The following is a 17,262-nucleotide window of genomic DNA, read 5'->3' on the forward strand; positions in this document are numbered from 1 at the left end:
TTACTTTTTTTATTCAACATCTTGAAACATGGCCGAGTGGTTTGGAGACCCGAGTTCAATTCCACCCTCGGCCATCTCTGTGTGGAGTTTGCATGTTCTCCCCGTGCCTGCGTGGGTTTTCTCCGGGTACTCCGGTTTCCTCCCACATTCCAAAAACATGCTAGGTTAATTGGCGACTCCAAATTATCTATATTATATGAATGTGAGTGTGAATGGTTGTTTGTCTATGTGTGCCCTGTGATTGGCTGGCCACCAGTCCAGGGTGTACCCCGCTTCTCGCCTAAAGATAGCTGGGATAGGCTCCAGCACTCCCGTGGTAGATAAGCGGGAGAAAATGAATGAATGAATGAAATTGAAACATTGTTATTATGAAAGCACTGTTCTTAATGTTCTTTTAATTCTTAATTTTAATGTTCTTAATTGTTCCTTTTACAAATGTAGTCCTTAAATGTTAGGGGTGTCATTTGGCGTCAACACTAAACATTTCAAAACATTGTTTTGTGTTGAAATGCCTTTTTTGCCTTTTTTTATGGTATTTCAGAAAAAAAAAATTGTCAAAAAAGTTTGTTTCTATAGTCTTTTTTTTTCATTCACTTACTCACTAAATTAAAATGAATGTAATCTTGCTTTGTTGTCGTGGAGCCAACCTCATGACACCCCTATTAAATGTACATGTAACATCATGCATCATCTCTACCAAGGGCCATATTTAATACTGCTTGATTTTTAACTGTGATTTTTATCTGTGTGTTTAGCTGGTACAAAAGGTCAAGGTCTGCCTGGTAAGTGTGAACCAACTCGCTGTACTGAGTTGAAAGAGTCATTACAATACTCAATAACAGTACTGCGTAGTATGTAGTAGTGTATATGTACATTGTACATGTACACCTTTCATTCCAAAACACATTTGGAATATATAAAACATATTTCTTTCATGTGAGAGATTACAGTTACCTCAAAAATATAAAGCAGTGACCTTCAACTGGTTTACACTTTGCAGTACTTTATAGCACAACAATTGCCAGATACTACGCAAATATTCTCCATTAGAGATTAGATGCATGATCAGTATTATTTGGGATGGATAAATGTTTGCACTGAAATGGCATTTGGCATTTAACAATATTGATGCTGATTGATGTTGATAAACTAACTGAACAGTCAGCGCTCTGCAATACATGCTCGTGGCCTCATGATGGCAACATATTTAAAAAAATAAAAAACTGCTCTGTCTGCTGACTAATGTTTACTTGATGGCTTCCAGCAGGCGTTGGTGTTGGTGCTTCGGGGAAAGGGCCAAAACCAATTCCACAAGGTACAGAAGAACAATATTTAGAAAATAATCTCATGTTTCAGTACAGTATCATACATACACAAAATATGGGTGCATGCGTTTAACTCATCAGAGTGATGTTTATTTTTACTGTGCAGCGGTATTTTCTGTAAAGTGTCTTTGAGTATTTTGAAAAGCGCTATACAAATAAAATGTATTTTAATTTTAATTTTTATTTTTATTTTTATTTTTATTTTTATTTTTATTTTTATTTTTATTTTTATTTTTATTTTTATTTTTATTTTTATTTTTATTTTTATTTTTATTTTTATTTTTATTTTTATTTTTATTTTTATTTTTATTTTTTCAGCTTCTTTTCTTCTTATTCTACCTGTATTTTTGCTGTTTTTTTTATTGGTTTAATTTTATTTGTACAATAGGCCGTGCTGTGGGCTGTGGGATGCTAATGCCCCCCCCCCCAATAGTAGCACTGATATACACGCTTCTTTACACTTGTATTCTTCTGCTCCACAGGTGCTGGGACAGGTATTGGTCCGGATGGTTATCCTTATGGAGGCAAGTTACCTTTTGTATTTTCACTTCAAAATGTACCCTTTGATTAATGATTATGCGTGTGTTCCTCTTCCTGTTAGTTCCTTATGGAGCTGGAACTGGTATCGGAACTGGAACAGGAGCAGCGGTGCTCCCTGGTGCGAAGCCCTTGAAACCTCCTGGTGTGTACGCATACGAGATAAACATGAAAGCTATTGCTCATTTGTTTTTTTTAATGAAACAAGAAAACAAAATGTTGCTGCATGAACTGGAGATTTTCGACTAATTTGTTTTATTTGGTGTTTCAAAGCTGTCGGTGGAGCAGGGGGCGGTGCAGGAATCCCACTGTCAGGGGGTCAAGGTTATCAAGGTTAGATGTCACATTTATGTACTGTAGCAGAAGTTGGGGAGATTTATTTAATGCCTAAAGTGTATTCTTGTTTGTACACAAAACACATTGACCTTCTAATGAGAAATGTATCATCTCTTTAGTAAGTAAGGGAGTCACAAATATTATGATTCAGCAGTCCTTATCAACGAGGGTATGGACAGGGGGTGTATGAAAGAGGAGAGGAAAAAAATGTTCTACCCACTAAGTAAAGTGACAGTTGGTCAGGAAGCCATCACTTTGGTATTTCCTATGCATGTCAGGTTTTTAGATGAACCTTTTACATATTTCCATATCCTAAACAGGATAGTAATGATGTTTTGTTTTGTTTTTTGACAGGCGGTTTGCCATACCCCTCTGCGGTTGGACTGGGTGGTGCCGGGGGAGGAGCTAAAGCACCAAAACCAGGTACTGCAGCTCTTATACTGATATTATATACCGAGAAAATGTCTTAAAAATGCACTTTGTAGTTAAATAGTTTTGCATTGATGTAACTTAATATTTTTTCAAATATCCGCCTCTTCCAAAGATTCCTGAACCATTACAGTGTGTGTTAGTTTGGACAAAACTAAAAATGACATCAACACTTTTCCCAGCGGACAAGGATATCTGTTAGATCGGGCACATCATCAAAGTGTGACTGTTTGAAGATTAGTCCAAGCCCTGCCCTAAATTAGCCAAATCTTGACTCATGTTAAGTCAATTCAGTTAAGATAACAACACAACAAACATAATAATTACACAATGTTGTTGCCTCATTTATTGCAGGGGATAAATTCCCCCAGATAGCCTGCAATAAGTGAATTTAGAGAGTTTAGAGTTTAAACACTCTCAAAGTTCAAATTTCATTTGAGTTTTAATGAACAACATACTTGGATGGACGCAAGAAATTACTGATTTACTGATCGTGGCTCCTCGCCGTTCGGCTGTGGTGTTTTTGTGTCCTTATTGAAGTGTGTTGCATCTACCGTCGTGTAAAAATCCCCCTGCGTCGTTCTCCGTTGTACTCTGTACGGGGGTCCACCTGTCTTCTTATGCCGTTTGGGTGCAGAGTGTTTCGTCGGGGTTATGGGTTCTATCACAGGAAGGGCTTGCGGCCATGTAACGTTCGTAGTCGCACAGTTGGCTATTGTTTACTGTACTGGCGGAGAGCAACGGCTGGCCACCAATACAGCAAACAGTAGTTAGCTAGCTAGCTAGCCATGACCACAACAGGAAGACAGCCAATCATAATGTAGGAGACTATAACACTCAACTTCCCACAATGCAATTCTTCTTACAGGCCCCTTGTAAAAGCACTAAAGAAAAGTATGGAATACTGCATATTGAATATGTCTTCTTATATTATATTTTAGTTAATTTTTCCACTTTTATGCATGAGATGTCATGATATAGATTTAAGGCACTGAATTTGAAGCCTTTTGACTTTGTTTTGCAGGCTATGGGAATCTTGGAGGTGGTGGAGGATATCAGCCTCAGCCAGGTGAGGACCACTACCCAGGTTTTGTGCAATGTTCTCCATGTTGTCCCATCAGCTGACACTGATCAATAAGCTGTCTGTCATTTGTGGACACGCCCTATTACACTATGTATTATTGTAGATTGTTAAAACAACATGTTCAAACAATTCATACTGAGAGCCAATACAAGAGGGAATGCATTACTGACAACTACAGGACTTGAGGTGAATGTATTTCATGAATTGTATGTGAAACTTCAAAGTAAAACAAACGCCACTGTGTTCAGAACTTCTTTGATGGAATAAATTAAGATGCAAAACTCCAACAGGTAACATTTAAGTCATGGACTAATGACAATGTCCTTTTTGTCTCCCTGATGGCACCCAGGTGGATATGTCCCAGCCCCACTGACTCCTCAACAAGGTACCTCATTTTACATTTGTTTAATGTTTAATGTTTGTTTATTGTCCACTTTCAGTTAGCAATGTGTCAGATTAATGTTGCATTTTCTGTGTTTTTCCTCTGACTGGTCAACATTGGTTACTCAGTCACTGTGAATAATGAACGGTGGTTCTTTTAGACACTAAACAGATATCTGGCCAGGAAATCCGTCTATCACGGGGTGGGCAAACTACGGCCCGAGGGCCACGTTCAGCCCGCCTATTCTTTCTATAGTATGTCATTTAAACTTAACATACAACCTGGCATCATGGCTTGAGCCAACGTTTTGATAGTTTAAGTGGCTGTTATATCAATATTGTTATTTGATGCGGTCTGTTGTTTACAAAGTGCTCCTGAAAAAAGGGACACAAGCACATATTTTAATTTAATTTAATTTAATTTAATTTAATTTAATTTAATTTAATTTAATTTAATTTAATTTAATTTAATTTAATTTAATTTAATTATACAATAATATACATACAATAATTATACAATAATTCCAGGTGGACAGTTACGTGTAAAATATATAGTCTGGCCCCTCGTCAATTTTGTTAAACCAATGCGAGTCAAAAAGTTTGTCTGTCTTCTTGGCATCAATCGGGCACTATCCTCCCTGTGCTGTCAATATGGCTGTTCATGCGATGAAGCGTTCGAGTGCACTGTGTAACCGAGTCTTAGGCAAATCAGCTTTCAGACAGTCTGTGCTTTTTTTTTTATTGAGTACAGCTGCAAAATAACCCACCATAATGCCAAAGACAGTGCAGATGGCACGACACAATCAGTCAGTGTGAATGCATGGTAATCTCTATTTTCCTGAACATTGGAGATTAACTAGTGGGATTATTTAGAGTAGAGCACGTCTGCTTTCTTGCTTTTCTCAATTGATATTTTACAAGGTTGCCCCCAAACTTACCAAACTGTGCAGCTTGACTTGCAGTCTTAAAAGTTGTTGTTATTAATATCACACTGTGTACTGGAATGGAATGGAATGGAATGGAATGGCCTTTATTGTCATTATACAAGATGTACAACGAGATTGGCGACCGTCTCCTTTCAGTGCAGTAGTCAAGTTTAAAAAAAAAAGTATATAAAAGTAGAGTAAAAAAGACAATTTAACAAGATATATACAAAATATATGCAAGATATCCAAAATATACACATAGTATTGCACAGGAGCATATGCAGGAGCAGATATATTAATTTTAGTGCAATGATAAATGGGTCATAGTGCAAATAATGACTGGTGTATACAGATGAGTAAAAGTCACATATGAGTGTATTGTAATGGGTTGTTAAATAAATAAATATGATTGAGGTAGTAACAGAGGCAGTGATGGAAATATTGCACATTTGCATTATGCTAATGACCGGGTACGTTGTATTATATGTGTACTATACTGCCACAAGCAGTCAAATAAGTAATACTGAGCTGTATGTACTAATTGGGATTACTTGTTCTTATGATTTGTTGCTTTTGCAGCCAAAGCAGCCAAATACAACGGAAATCCATTGCAAGGCTTCCTTGGTGGGGCAGGAGGAGGAGCCTACAGAGGTAATAGATGCTGTGCTACCATGTACATTCCACAAAGTGGTTGCTGACTAGAAAAAGTAAAGTAAAGTGCAAATTGATTAGTTGAAAAACAAGCAAAATATATTTGCAGGGGCACCAGTTAGATGCATTGACCCTCAATGCATTTTGAGCTATAGTGGGGGAAAAAATAAAGTACTAACATGCTGTGTCCATGTCGGTTGTTTGCTCCAGGGGGGGCGGGAGCATGCCAGGGGAAATACTGCGGCAGGAGGAAGTAGATGACATCCTGGTGTGACCTGAACAAACCATGGTGCTACTGCATGAACTAGAATGTACATTTTATACACAAACATTCAGTGTTTTTTTTTTTGTTTTTTTACTTACTTGACTTCTGCTCTTATGCAAACCCACCGACCAAGAATTAAGTAATTTTTTTTTTACATTTATTACCGACTGTGCCTTTACTCATAAGTGTGTAAAAGTAATTGGCTTATTTCCCTTTTTTCTTTGTGTTGTCTTTCCTGTGTGTTCTTCATGCGGCGTGCACACATAGTGATGCTGTTGTGCATCGAACCTCTCTGTGTTCCATCTTAAAACAAGCCAACTGAAAGCACACCCCCTCTTTGACCCGTGAAAATGCCTTTTTTTGTTTTGTTTTTGCGGCCAATTTGAGTATAGTCTCTAGCACTCCTTCTTCCACGCTGCTATTTTTAGCCCCATTGGGTATAAAGCAGTGGGAAATGGGACTCCGGCCAGCCCATCTGTTCTCATTGACTTTTTGCTGATTCTGTTTGCTGAAGCCATTCTCAGCACTTCCATGCTTTTTAATGAGATAAATTAATGTTGCCATTAATATTTTTGTCCCTTAGATTGTTTGATTTTCAGGCTCAGTCATGTGTCACTTTCCCACTTCAGGACTTATTTACATGTATGTGACGTCATTACAGGTTTATTCACCATGCTTTGACTCATATCTTATGAAGTATCCTTTCATTTATTCACTGTCATAGAATCATTTTTTTAATGAGGGCACCGACGCCTCATTTGTTCATTTACTTGAGCTGCTTTAGGGAATTACAAAAAGAAGAAAAAGCTTAACTGACCAAAGGTTCATCATGGGTGCTGTTGCCAAGTGACCCTTTTTCTTTCTGTAATTGTGTACTGTATTTTGTACTAATATGAAGGTTGCTGGCATATCATCGGTTCATCCACTCTGAGCTGTGTGAGAACTGTCTTTGAGCCTCACTGGGTCAAGCATGTGCCATGGGATACGCTTCATCTTATTTAAAACTATTTCTGTAAGGAGGAAACAGTGTGGTTTTGCACTTTTTAATTTGTTTTCATGACACACACACACACACACACAACTTGATATATCCTGCCTTTGTATTTGCTTTAACTAAATAAAATGTGTTCAAACATGTCTTCCTGTTTCATTTCAAAAACAAAGATATCTTTTTGCTTCTTTAATTAAGGTCTACTTGTATAATATGACACATTTCAAACATTTGTTAAGCCAGGCCACAAGAGGGCGTGACCAGGATTTACATGTATCCTTGCCCTTTCCAGCATGCATAGTACATGGCGATAACAAGCCACAAGGGGGCGGTAAAAGCTTTATAATATACAGTCTTACATTGGAGATAGTTCGTCAGTTGGTTTTCAAAGGCTTGAAGGTAGGTAGTTGTACTTTTTGACATTTCAACTACGTTGTCAAAGTAATATGAGTCCCTTGTCTTTGTTTGTAGTACCGAATGTGAGAAAAATCTATAATTTCTCTCATTTGAGAGAGGAGGTGCTAAAATGGTTGCAATTGAAGTTGTGTTTTTATAACGTCATGTACATAATGCCCCATACAAACACACTGTAGTCTATCCTTAACCTGTTTTAAAATGCATTGTAAACGTATTGTAAACGCTGAAATAGACTATGGTACAACTGTGATCATTTCCTTCCATTTCCTTCCTTCCAAAAAATTGCTAAAGGCTAGTGTACACTAATATACGATTACACAATACTCAATATTAATATTGATATTGTGTTAATTGGTATCACCTTAATAGCGACACTGATTTCCTTGACTTATCTTAAAATAGAGCCATTAACAGTGTGTCAATTGTTCAGTAAATACACAAAAAGTGTAACTATTTAACTCCTAGTTATGTTAACAGCCAACTGCCCCCGCCTCGTGAAACCAGGAAGAAGGCCTCCCGTTTTGACCAATCAAAGTTGTCCAGAGGCAGACCGAGCATCCTCATTGGTCGGCGGCCCTCTTGAATGAAACTCCGCATACACCAACCAGGCAGCAGAAGGAAAGGCTCGCCAAAGTGAGAAGCGAGCGACCCGCCGTCAAGATACCGCCAGCCGGAGGTGGTAAGGCAACCACCGGTTATCCTTCTACTAGAGGCAGCTGGCTCTCTAGCGGAGAGTGAATGCGGTTGATGCTGCTCTGCTGCACCTGGAAGGACGAACGAATGGGAGAGGAGGAAGGTAAAAAAAAAAAAAAAGAGGATGTTTGGAATGTGCCGCCTGCATGCGCCGCTAGGGCGGAACTTGCACACAAAATTGAGATTGTACTTTTAGAAAAACAAAAAAGGCTAGCTTCTTCTGTACATATTTCTGTACATTTATTTGCAAAGAGTCTCCATATGGTTGTCTAAATGAGGCCATGTTGTCTCCTTCGCCATGCTTGCGTGCAAGTGTTTACCTCCAGGTCATACACACTCATCGTTCTCAAGCAGATTGTCAAGCATACACTGTTTTCCTTGGTCGTCATGACTGAACGGTTATTTACACTCATTAGGTATGCATGCACAAGCCATTGAGATCCAGAAGAGTAACAAAATTATGTATATTTATATTTTTTAATGAAGTATATGACAGATGGATGTTTGATTTCAATTGTATGTTGCTGTAGCCTTAACTGCAACTACAGGATGCTTGTCTTCCCAACATCTTGACTACTTGCAGTAGGTACTCCCAACTCATTCAATGAGAAGATGCACAAGATTGATTACATTGTTAATTTTAAGAAAAGCACCAAAAAATATGACAGAATTAACAAGCATTTTTATTTATACCAGTCATAAAACAATACAGGCGTGTTTTGGAATGTTTAATGTACCACAAATTGTGGCATTTGGCTTTGCAATCATAATTTTTACTAACTTCTACTTGCGGGCGGCACGGCCCGGTGCAGTGGTTAGCGCGCAGACCTCACAGCTAGGAGACGAGGGTTCAATTCCACCCTCGGCCATCTCCGGGTACTCCGGTTTCCCTCCCACATTCCAAAATGTCCATAGGTATAAATGTGAGTGTGAATGGTTGTTTGTCTATATGTGCCCTGTGATTGGCCGGCGACCAGTCCAGGGTGTACCCCGCCTCTCGCCCGAAGACAGCTGGGATAGGCTCCAGCACCCCCTCGACCCTCGTGAGGAAAAGCGGTAGAAAAATGAATGAATGAATGAACTTGCATCCTTCCTCACATCTCGGCTGTGTTTTGCTGTGCAAAGTGGCCCCGCCTCTCCCCACAGAGACAAAGCGACAAGAGGTCTCACTCTGGCTCACAACGCCTTAAGTTGTTCTATGACGCGTCAAGGTGCTGAGAGTGAACTCTCTTCCTGACTGTTTAAAAAAAATTTAAATTCATTTTAATTTATGTTGTGATTAATTAATTTATCAATTATCGCAAGACTGATTTTTTCGGAGCACAAAATCCCGACACCCTTACTAGCTATACTATTTATCTATTGTTTATTGTCCGGCTAGTTATCCCCTACATTCCCATACAGCAGCCTGACCATTGTAACAATCTGCTTTACGACCCGCTCACCAGAATATTTTACTGCAAATATCTGCAAATATAAGTCTCCCCCCCACCCCATTGCATGTTGTGAGTCCAGAACACCACATCGTGAGTAATTGTCCTGCAGTGGTTACAACTCAGGCTGGACCAACTTGAATGTGATGACTCACTCTAATGTTTCATGAGTCAGGAGGAATGAAATGTTGCCACTGGTGTGTATTTGTTTGCATTTTACTGAGCTATTAGTGTCTTTAGTGGCCTTCGCAGGCACGTGAATCTGCAATAATGAGCAAGTGAAGTGCTCCCTGATAAAGAGATGAGGTGATAAACATAAATGAATGGAGTTATGCCAATGGAGAGACATTAGTGGGCATCAGCATGACCATCCTTGTCGAGCAGATCAATAAAACTATTACGGCAAGCCATAAGCTGTGTGTACAAAAGTGTTGCACAAGGTCTTTTACTAATGTCTTCCCACCATAATATAAAATATCGCAGTACTATTGACACGTTGAATTTTGTGGATTCACTTTATCACGGTTTTCAAATGTATACTAATTAATAAATCATGCGGGTTTTGAGGTTGAACACAGCCTCTTAGTTGTAAAAAAATATGTATATTCAAGGAAATGTTACTTTTTATGCCTAAACACACAAGCACAAGTTTTATTAATGTCTTAAATGGCTTATTATATTTCTATGTTGGGTAATATGAGTTTAAAGGTAACTATAGCTGTGTTACTTATTGTTTAGAGGGCTCGATGATGTTGAAAAACATATTTAGAAGGTTGTTAACAGGTTTTCTATGATCTTACTATGATGTTATTCCATTTCTGGAAAAGAAGCAACCTTACTTGGCTGAAATTTGCGTATCACGTAGTAGTACGTAGTTATTGTACTGACCCAAATACAGTATAAGGCTATCTAGAAAAAGACTTGTCTCACGGCATATTTGTTGTCGAGAGCGTTATAAACACAAGCCAACGAGTGGTGCCACATGCCTTCTCGAGTGAATCAGAGCTTTTCTTCCTGTCATTCACGCACCAATGATCTTGATGACTGATTGTTTCATGTTATATTTGCCGTCTAGAGCTTTATAAACACAAACCATCGGGTGGTGCCACATGAATTCTCTTTGAGTGAATCAGAGCTTTTCTTCCTGTCATTCACGCACCAATGATCTTGATGACTGATTGTTTCACGTTATATTTGCCGTCTAGAGCTTTATAAACACAAACCATCGGGTCGTGCCACATGACTTCTCTTCGAGTGAATCAGAGCTTTTCTTCCTGTCATTCACGCACCAATGATCTTGATGACTGATTGTTTCACGTTATATTTGCCGTCTAGAGCTTTATAAACACAAACCATCGGGTCGTGCCACATGACTTCTCTTCGAGTGAATCAGAGCTTTTCTTCCTGTCATTCACGCACCAATGATCTTGATGACTGATTGTTTCACGTTATATTTGCCATCTAGAGCTTTATAAACACAAACCATCGGGTGGTGCCACATGTCTTCACGAGTGAATCAGAGCTTTTCTTCCTGTCATTCACGCACCAATGATCTTGATGACTGATTGTTTCACGTTATATTTGCCGTCTAGAGCTTTATAAACACAAACCATCGGGTGGTGCCACATGACTACTCGAGTGAATCAGAGCTTTTCCTGCTGTCATTCACGCACCAATGCTTTTGCTCCTGATGACTGATTGTCTCACTATTTGCCGTCTCGAGCTTAACCAACAGGTGGTGCCACATGACTTCTCGAGTGAATCAGAGCTTTTCTTCCTGTCAGTCACGCACCAATGATCTTGATATTGATGACTGATTGTCTCACGGTATATTTGCCGTCTAGAGCGTTATAAAAACAAGCCAACAGGTGATGCCACATGACTTCTCTTTGAGTGAATGAGAGCTTTACTTCCTGTCATTCACACACCAATGATCTTGATCTTGATGACTGATTGTCTCACGTTATATTTGCCGTCTCGAGCTTAATCAAGAGGTGGTGCCACATGACTTCTTGAGTGAATCAGAGCTTTTCTTCCTGTCAGTCACGCACCAATGATCTTGATATTGATGACAGATTGTTTCACGGTATATTTGCTGTCTCGAGCTTTATAAACACAAACCAACGGGTGGTGCCACATGACTTTTCCGCAAGTGAATCAGAGCTTTTCTTCCTGTCATTCACACACCAATGATCTTGACAAGGTGCAGCCATGACAAAGATTGCCATCTACCAGTTGTGATTTCACTGATGTCGAAAGCATGATTTAAACCCTTTTAAATGCATTTTGAGTATTTATTTATTTCTATATTCAGGCCAGTAGCATACTATTATGTTGGTGCTCAGCATGTAGTAACATACTGTATGTATTCAGTACTAAAACTCTTCTAGACTATATGGACTACACTATTTGCAACAAAACTACTTATTGAGTGATGCAGTACACTAACATCTCTTACCTTCCTTTTAAAAGCATTTATGCCTCCACAAGGCCTCAGATGTAAAAGGGTGTGTGATGTGCTTTTAGCTCAATGAACTTTAAAATGTGCTTCAGTAAATACTGCTTTGCTGTCTCTTGGCTCTTTCCCATCCAGATTTACATCAGCATTTCTTTAATGCAACTCTGAAACAAACTTTCCCAACACGGCTAATTGTATTCTTTACTAACTTAACCGCTTCCCTTTTGTCAATGAAGGGAATCACGAGGACGCTGTCAGAGAGGTATGCATTAACAGTATGTTCATGATTGTGCTTTTAATGTCTTCCTCTTGTTCCAGCTGGAGGAAGTTTGCCCGTGTGTACAGCTTGCAAACAAATGATCTATGATGAGCAGTACCTTCAAGCTCTCAACACTGATTGGCACACCTTCTGCTTCAGGTACATGATTATACACTTGGTACTGCGATTGGTACTGTGCAAACTTGCAAGCTTCTGTGTTTTTTTTTTTTGTTGTTGTTGTTGTGTTTTGGCTGCGTTTATGTAATGCATTTGTCCAAAGCACTTTAGTTCTACACTAATGGTCAGCACAGCAAGGGACCCACACACACACTTGGAACCATTTCGACACTTGAAGAGTGTCTGTTGATGATGTGGATCCCGATATATGAGTGCATGTGCACGTGTGGGCGGTGTGAGTGCACGTGTGGCTTTGTGTGAAAGACATGTATTCATGCTTTTTAATCTGTATGGAACACAGAAACACAACGCAGAAGACTGTGTTAGATCAATCGTGCTGATGGCGAGGGGTTCGTACATCTAACCTCCCAGTCAGGGGGAGTCGGGTTTTGAACAGCTGTGTTTGCATGTTCTCCGAGCGGAGAACCTTTTACTCTGGTAATTTGTCGTCCTCCAACATTCCATTACTTGACGGCTCAATTGTTCATTGGTGTGAATGTGAGTACAGTACATGCTGTGATAGGCTCCAGCAGACCTGTGACCACTACAATGAGGACACACACTACGGGTAGCAAAATGGATGAATAGCACACTGAACTATGTTCATTCATGTGCTGTTTAATTACAAATGGTCGTCTTTTATTGTTGATATCAAGTCCTGCTCACTTATGAAGGCGTTTAAAATACAGAAATAACATTTTTTTTTTCTGGTGCAACATCAAAGCGTCGAGAACCTGGAGTTTGTATATAATCCCATGTTTTATCTACAGTATTGCTTTCCCAGCTCCGATTCAGTTTCCTCTTCCTCCCCATACTACTTTCCCTTCTCCTTTCACCTTGTTCATCTGAGCCGCTCATCTAAACGACTCGCTTTGTGGACAACCACCTCTCATTACATCATAAGTGACTTCCATCAACATGGAAGGTAATCCGAGGAGGGTGTCTGCATGGACGCGTGGCAGCATTGCTTTTGTGTGTGAGCCTCAGCAGGCGTGTGGCTTCACTATTGGTAGCCATTATTCTCCATCACCGCCTTTTATCAACAGGCTGGTGTTGCCCGGTGTGAGTGTTGCATCGGCTCCTTTACACTCGTTTGAGGTGTCAGGTGTCAGGCTGGAGAGTGGGTTCATTCTATTGTAATACGATGGAAGGGATTGCATGGATTAGTATGGGGAAAGCTACAGTATCTTGACATTTCAGCGGCGGTCTAATTCTTTAAATGATTGAAAAATCTGTATTGTACTGAAGTGCAGCATTTTAAATAGTTCATAGTAATTAAAGGGATCTTAGTACAGTAGGAAGTGAGGGGAGACATTTTATTTAAAATAAAAAACTTCTATGTAAATGTTAATGACAGTACACAACTTGTGTTATAATAAGTTGCTAGTATTGTATTATGCCACCAAAATTAAACATTCTTATACAGTCTTTGCAACTGCCAAGATGGATGTTTTCATTTTTTTCAGTGATGCCATTGCATAGTTTGCCCAGTAGAGGGCACTGTCGGGTGATGGATATGTTTTCATGTGCAAGTCAGCAAAGATGAGTTGGTACTAGCAAGTATTTTGTCAATTGACTGTCATTTTCTGTAGCTGTCAGTTGATCTATTGGATTATTTATGGCATGCATGCATTTTAAAAATAAATGTTAAATAATAAATAAACACACATTTGTTTTAGCAAGGCTCAGGAGCTTTCATAAAAAACGTACCTCAATCCCAACTTCCTCTTGCAGGGTTGGAGTGAAATCTTTGAATTATGGCACACCCTGTGAGATGATCCAGTACAAGAGTTAATTTTAATGTTCTCTTACATACATAATATGATGCAACCCATGAAATAAGCAGTATTTTATTTGGAGGCCATTTTTGCCATTTTATTCTGTGCTGTGTTCCAGCAGATTACGTGTCTCTTTTATTTTTTCCTTCCCTGCCTTGGGCTGATATGGTGCTCTATGCCTCACGACAGAGATGCACATCCTTAGGGCATTTGCTGAGAATGCACCCCCTTGCACAAAATTAGGCCCCAACATTTGGCTGTAGTTTGATCCTGGAACAGAGACATTTTGTTCTGAATGTTTTTCTATGGGAAAAACTGTTACGAAATGAATATGAAATGTTATGAAATTGGACCTGCATGGTCTAATTTGTATTGATACTGTTCATGATAGTTTGCAGTCCTGCGGTGCGACCTATTTAGGGGTGTATAGAAATATCCATTTTGCAGCATTCTGCTTCCATAAAAGTAAGCAATCTCCCCAGTCAGCATTTTGACCTTCATCCAATAGGACTGTGCCGTGTTTGCACTTTTGTCTTCATTGCATTTCAAGTACTGCTGATTCATAGAGAAAAAGATGACACAAAAAAAAGTGTTATCTTATGGATATTTATTTCAGTCTCCGTGTGACTCGATGTCAAAATAACACGGCATGTTTGAAGACGGTGATGTTCATCGGAACCTGGCTGATGTGAGGTTTGCCCAAGTCGAGGCAGCAGTGACTCAGCCGTTTTTTGCTGCGCACCAACTCTGCCTGGCAACACGAGCTGCAGCACATCAACAACTCACTGAAGAAGATGTGATGATACAATGAACCTCCAATAATAATTTCAACATTTCGTACATTGCATAGTCTTTTCATGATATTAAACATTTGTAAAAATTACATTTTAGAAAATAAGTGTTAATATTATTATATTATTATTATTATTATGTTTTTTCCTAATAATATTGTGAGTCTCCCCGTGCATGCGTGGGTTTTCTCCGGGTACTCCGGCTTCCTCCCACATTCCAAAAACATGCTAGGTTAATTGGCGACTCCATATTGTCCATAGATATGAATGTGAGTGTGAATGGTTGTTTGCCTATATGTGCCCTGTGATTGGCTGGCCACAAGTCCAGGGTGAAACCCGCCTCTCACCTGAAGACAGCTGGGATAGGCTCCAGCACCCCCGCGACCCTTGTGAGGAAAAGCGGTAGAAAATGAATGAATATTGTGAGTTTATTATCGTAAAATAATTTATCATAAAATGTATGCGGTTTTATGGCTCCCTTCAATTGAAAAGGTGCTCTCTACTGGAGAAAAAAAACATTTTACATTAGCATAGCATTTGACTTATTCCACAGGGTGACATGGCACAGGTTGTGGATGGTTGTTGGTTCCATTCTCAGATGATGAATAGATTTCAACAAATTTCTTGGAAATTCTCTTTATTATTTATTATTAAATCACTCTTTATTTAAAACGTCTTGGACTTGAGAGAATATTTTCCCTCACTTAAGGACTGAAGAAAGAAGGAAATAAGATGTTCCAAAATGTATGTTCCATTGGCCGAGCCTGTGATGTCACAGAGTCAAGTGCTCCCACTGGACCGGGCCGTGACAGGAAGTAGTTGAGGACAAAAAGGCAGCTGCTCTGTGGGAGGAAACAAAAGGAGGGAGAGATAGAGCAGAGAGCAAAGAGTATTATTGATGACAGCGAGGCTGTGAGACTCGTCACGCTTTGTGAGTTCAGCATCAGCATGGCGGACATGAGCGTGGCTTTTAAGTGCCAAAATAACACCCTTGGTCTCGTGGGTGAAATGTCAGCAAAGACTGAGCACAGCAAGAAGCGGCTTCAGCGCACCAAGTAAGTGGAATGGAATCCTGGAGTAAACTTTTTGATACTTTGGGAAAGTTTTTAGAGTTGAAGATTGTAATATACCAGGAATATGAACATGATATTTAGCTATTTGTTTTTTGCCAATGTCATTTTAATAGTATAATTTTAATGGTTTACTAGTGTGTTTAAATGTGGAAAACATTTAAATGTATTAGAACAATCGTGACTCACTCCATATTATCCCATCGTCCGTATATCTCAACATAACGGAGTAAAAACATGCATTATTCATTAATTAAATCATTAATTAATTCATTAATTCTTTGAATGAGTATTCACTGAATCAAAAATTAAATTAAACTCATTATTCAAAAACTGTATTCCATAAATGTTCCTCATAGGCAACACAGATACTACAGTCATGCCAAAGATGTCCATGTTTGTTTTTTTTTTTTGGGGGGGGGGGGGGGTGGCAAATCAACTTAATTTATTCATGGCCATATTTTTGTCCGTGACCATATTTCATATAATTTGGCCACTGATAATAAAAAAAAAATAAAATATCCTAATATAAAAGTTGTTCAGGTGATACAGCTGACTGTCTCTCACTTCCCTTTGTGGGTTTACACTTTCAGGAACTACTTACTTAGGTTATGCTGTATGCTTATGTATAAAATAATAGAGTTATTTCAGAGAGATGTAGTGAATATTTTTTACCCCCCTTATATATTTTGTAATGTGTTATTGTGTGTGATTTCTTCATTGTTGCTAAAACTTGTTCCGTGGCTGTAATTAAATGTTGTGTACATAGTTGTCTCCTAACGGAACACAATGTTAAAGTGCGTTCACATTATAATCCAGTTTTGTTAGTTAAAGAGATTATATGCAACATGCTCCAAATTGGATTTTTTGTTTTTACCTAAAAAAATACAAGAACAGCACCACCAACGAGCATATGTTACCAATAGTGGTTTAAAAGAACAGATTTTACAAAGTTGTTTGTTTTTCACAATTGCCAATTAAATTGACTAAAAATTGTTTTACATTTTCATTCGGCTTTTATAGCTGTGTGGTATACACGGAAATGTCTCATTGCATTGTTATGATATACGTACTTTCAATGATGGCATTGAAATGATGACATTACTAGCCAAACTTTGCCCAATTGCTATCATTCGCTGACAACAAACTTAACAAATGCATGTGTTACAGCCTCTTTAAAAGTTAAAATTAACATCGTTTCAGTTTTGCATAATGGAGTAGACCTATACTAAAATGATGTACAATATTTACTCCAAGACAT

At 38.8% G+C, this 17,262-nt stretch overlaps 2 protein-coding genes across 3 annotated transcripts in view; both read left to right on the top strand.

Annotated features, from left to right (window-relative positions):
* elna (elastin a) overlaps positions 1–7,071 on the top strand; it is a 50,060-nt gene extending 42,989 nt beyond the window's left edge. Inside the window, exons 47-56 of the mRNA XM_078793010.1 lie at positions 756–782; positions 1,265–1,315; positions 1,808–1,849; positions 1,927–2,007; positions 2,136–2,195; positions 2,553–2,621; positions 3,652–3,696; positions 4,061–4,096; positions 5,598–5,669; positions 5,880–7,071. Coding sequence (XP_078649136.1) covers positions 756–782; positions 1,265–1,315; positions 1,808–1,849; positions 1,927–2,007; positions 2,136–2,195; positions 2,553–2,621; positions 3,652–3,696; positions 4,061–4,096; positions 5,598–5,669; positions 5,880–5,926 — 530 coding nt within the window. The 3' untranslated portion in view covers positions 5,927–7,071. The remainder of the gene's footprint in view (positions 1–755; positions 783–1,264; positions 1,316–1,807; positions 1,850–1,926; positions 2,008–2,135; positions 2,196–2,552; positions 2,622–3,651; positions 3,697–4,060; positions 4,097–5,597; positions 5,670–5,879) is intronic.
* A 779-nt stretch (positions 7,072–7,850) lies between these two features.
* The window catches only part of limk1a (LIM domain kinase 1a), a 35,284-nt gene continuing 25,872 nt past the window's right edge, over positions 7,851–17,262 (top strand). Inside the window, exons 1-2 of one of the 2 annotated variants that reach the window (XM_058080860.2) lie at positions 7,851–8,138; positions 12,245–12,344. In XM_058080860.2, the coding sequence (XP_057936843.2) occupies positions 8,081–8,138; positions 12,245–12,344 (158 nt within the window). In that variant the 5' untranslated portion in view covers positions 7,851–8,080. Of the gene's footprint in view, positions 8,139–12,244; positions 12,345–15,492; positions 15,987–17,262 lie in introns of those variants that run through there. The other variant, XM_058080861.2, reaches the window with a different exon arrangement.

The sequence above is a fragment of the Doryrhamphus excisus genome, linkage group LG8, assembly GCF_037039965.1.
Source record: "Doryrhamphus excisus strain RoL-2023G ecotype Guam linkage group LG8, RoL_Dexc_Guam_v1.1, whole genome shotgun sequence".
In the NCBI taxonomy this organism is placed as follows: domain Eukaryota; kingdom Metazoa; phylum Chordata; class Actinopteri; order Syngnathiformes; family Syngnathidae; genus Doryrhamphus; species Doryrhamphus excisus.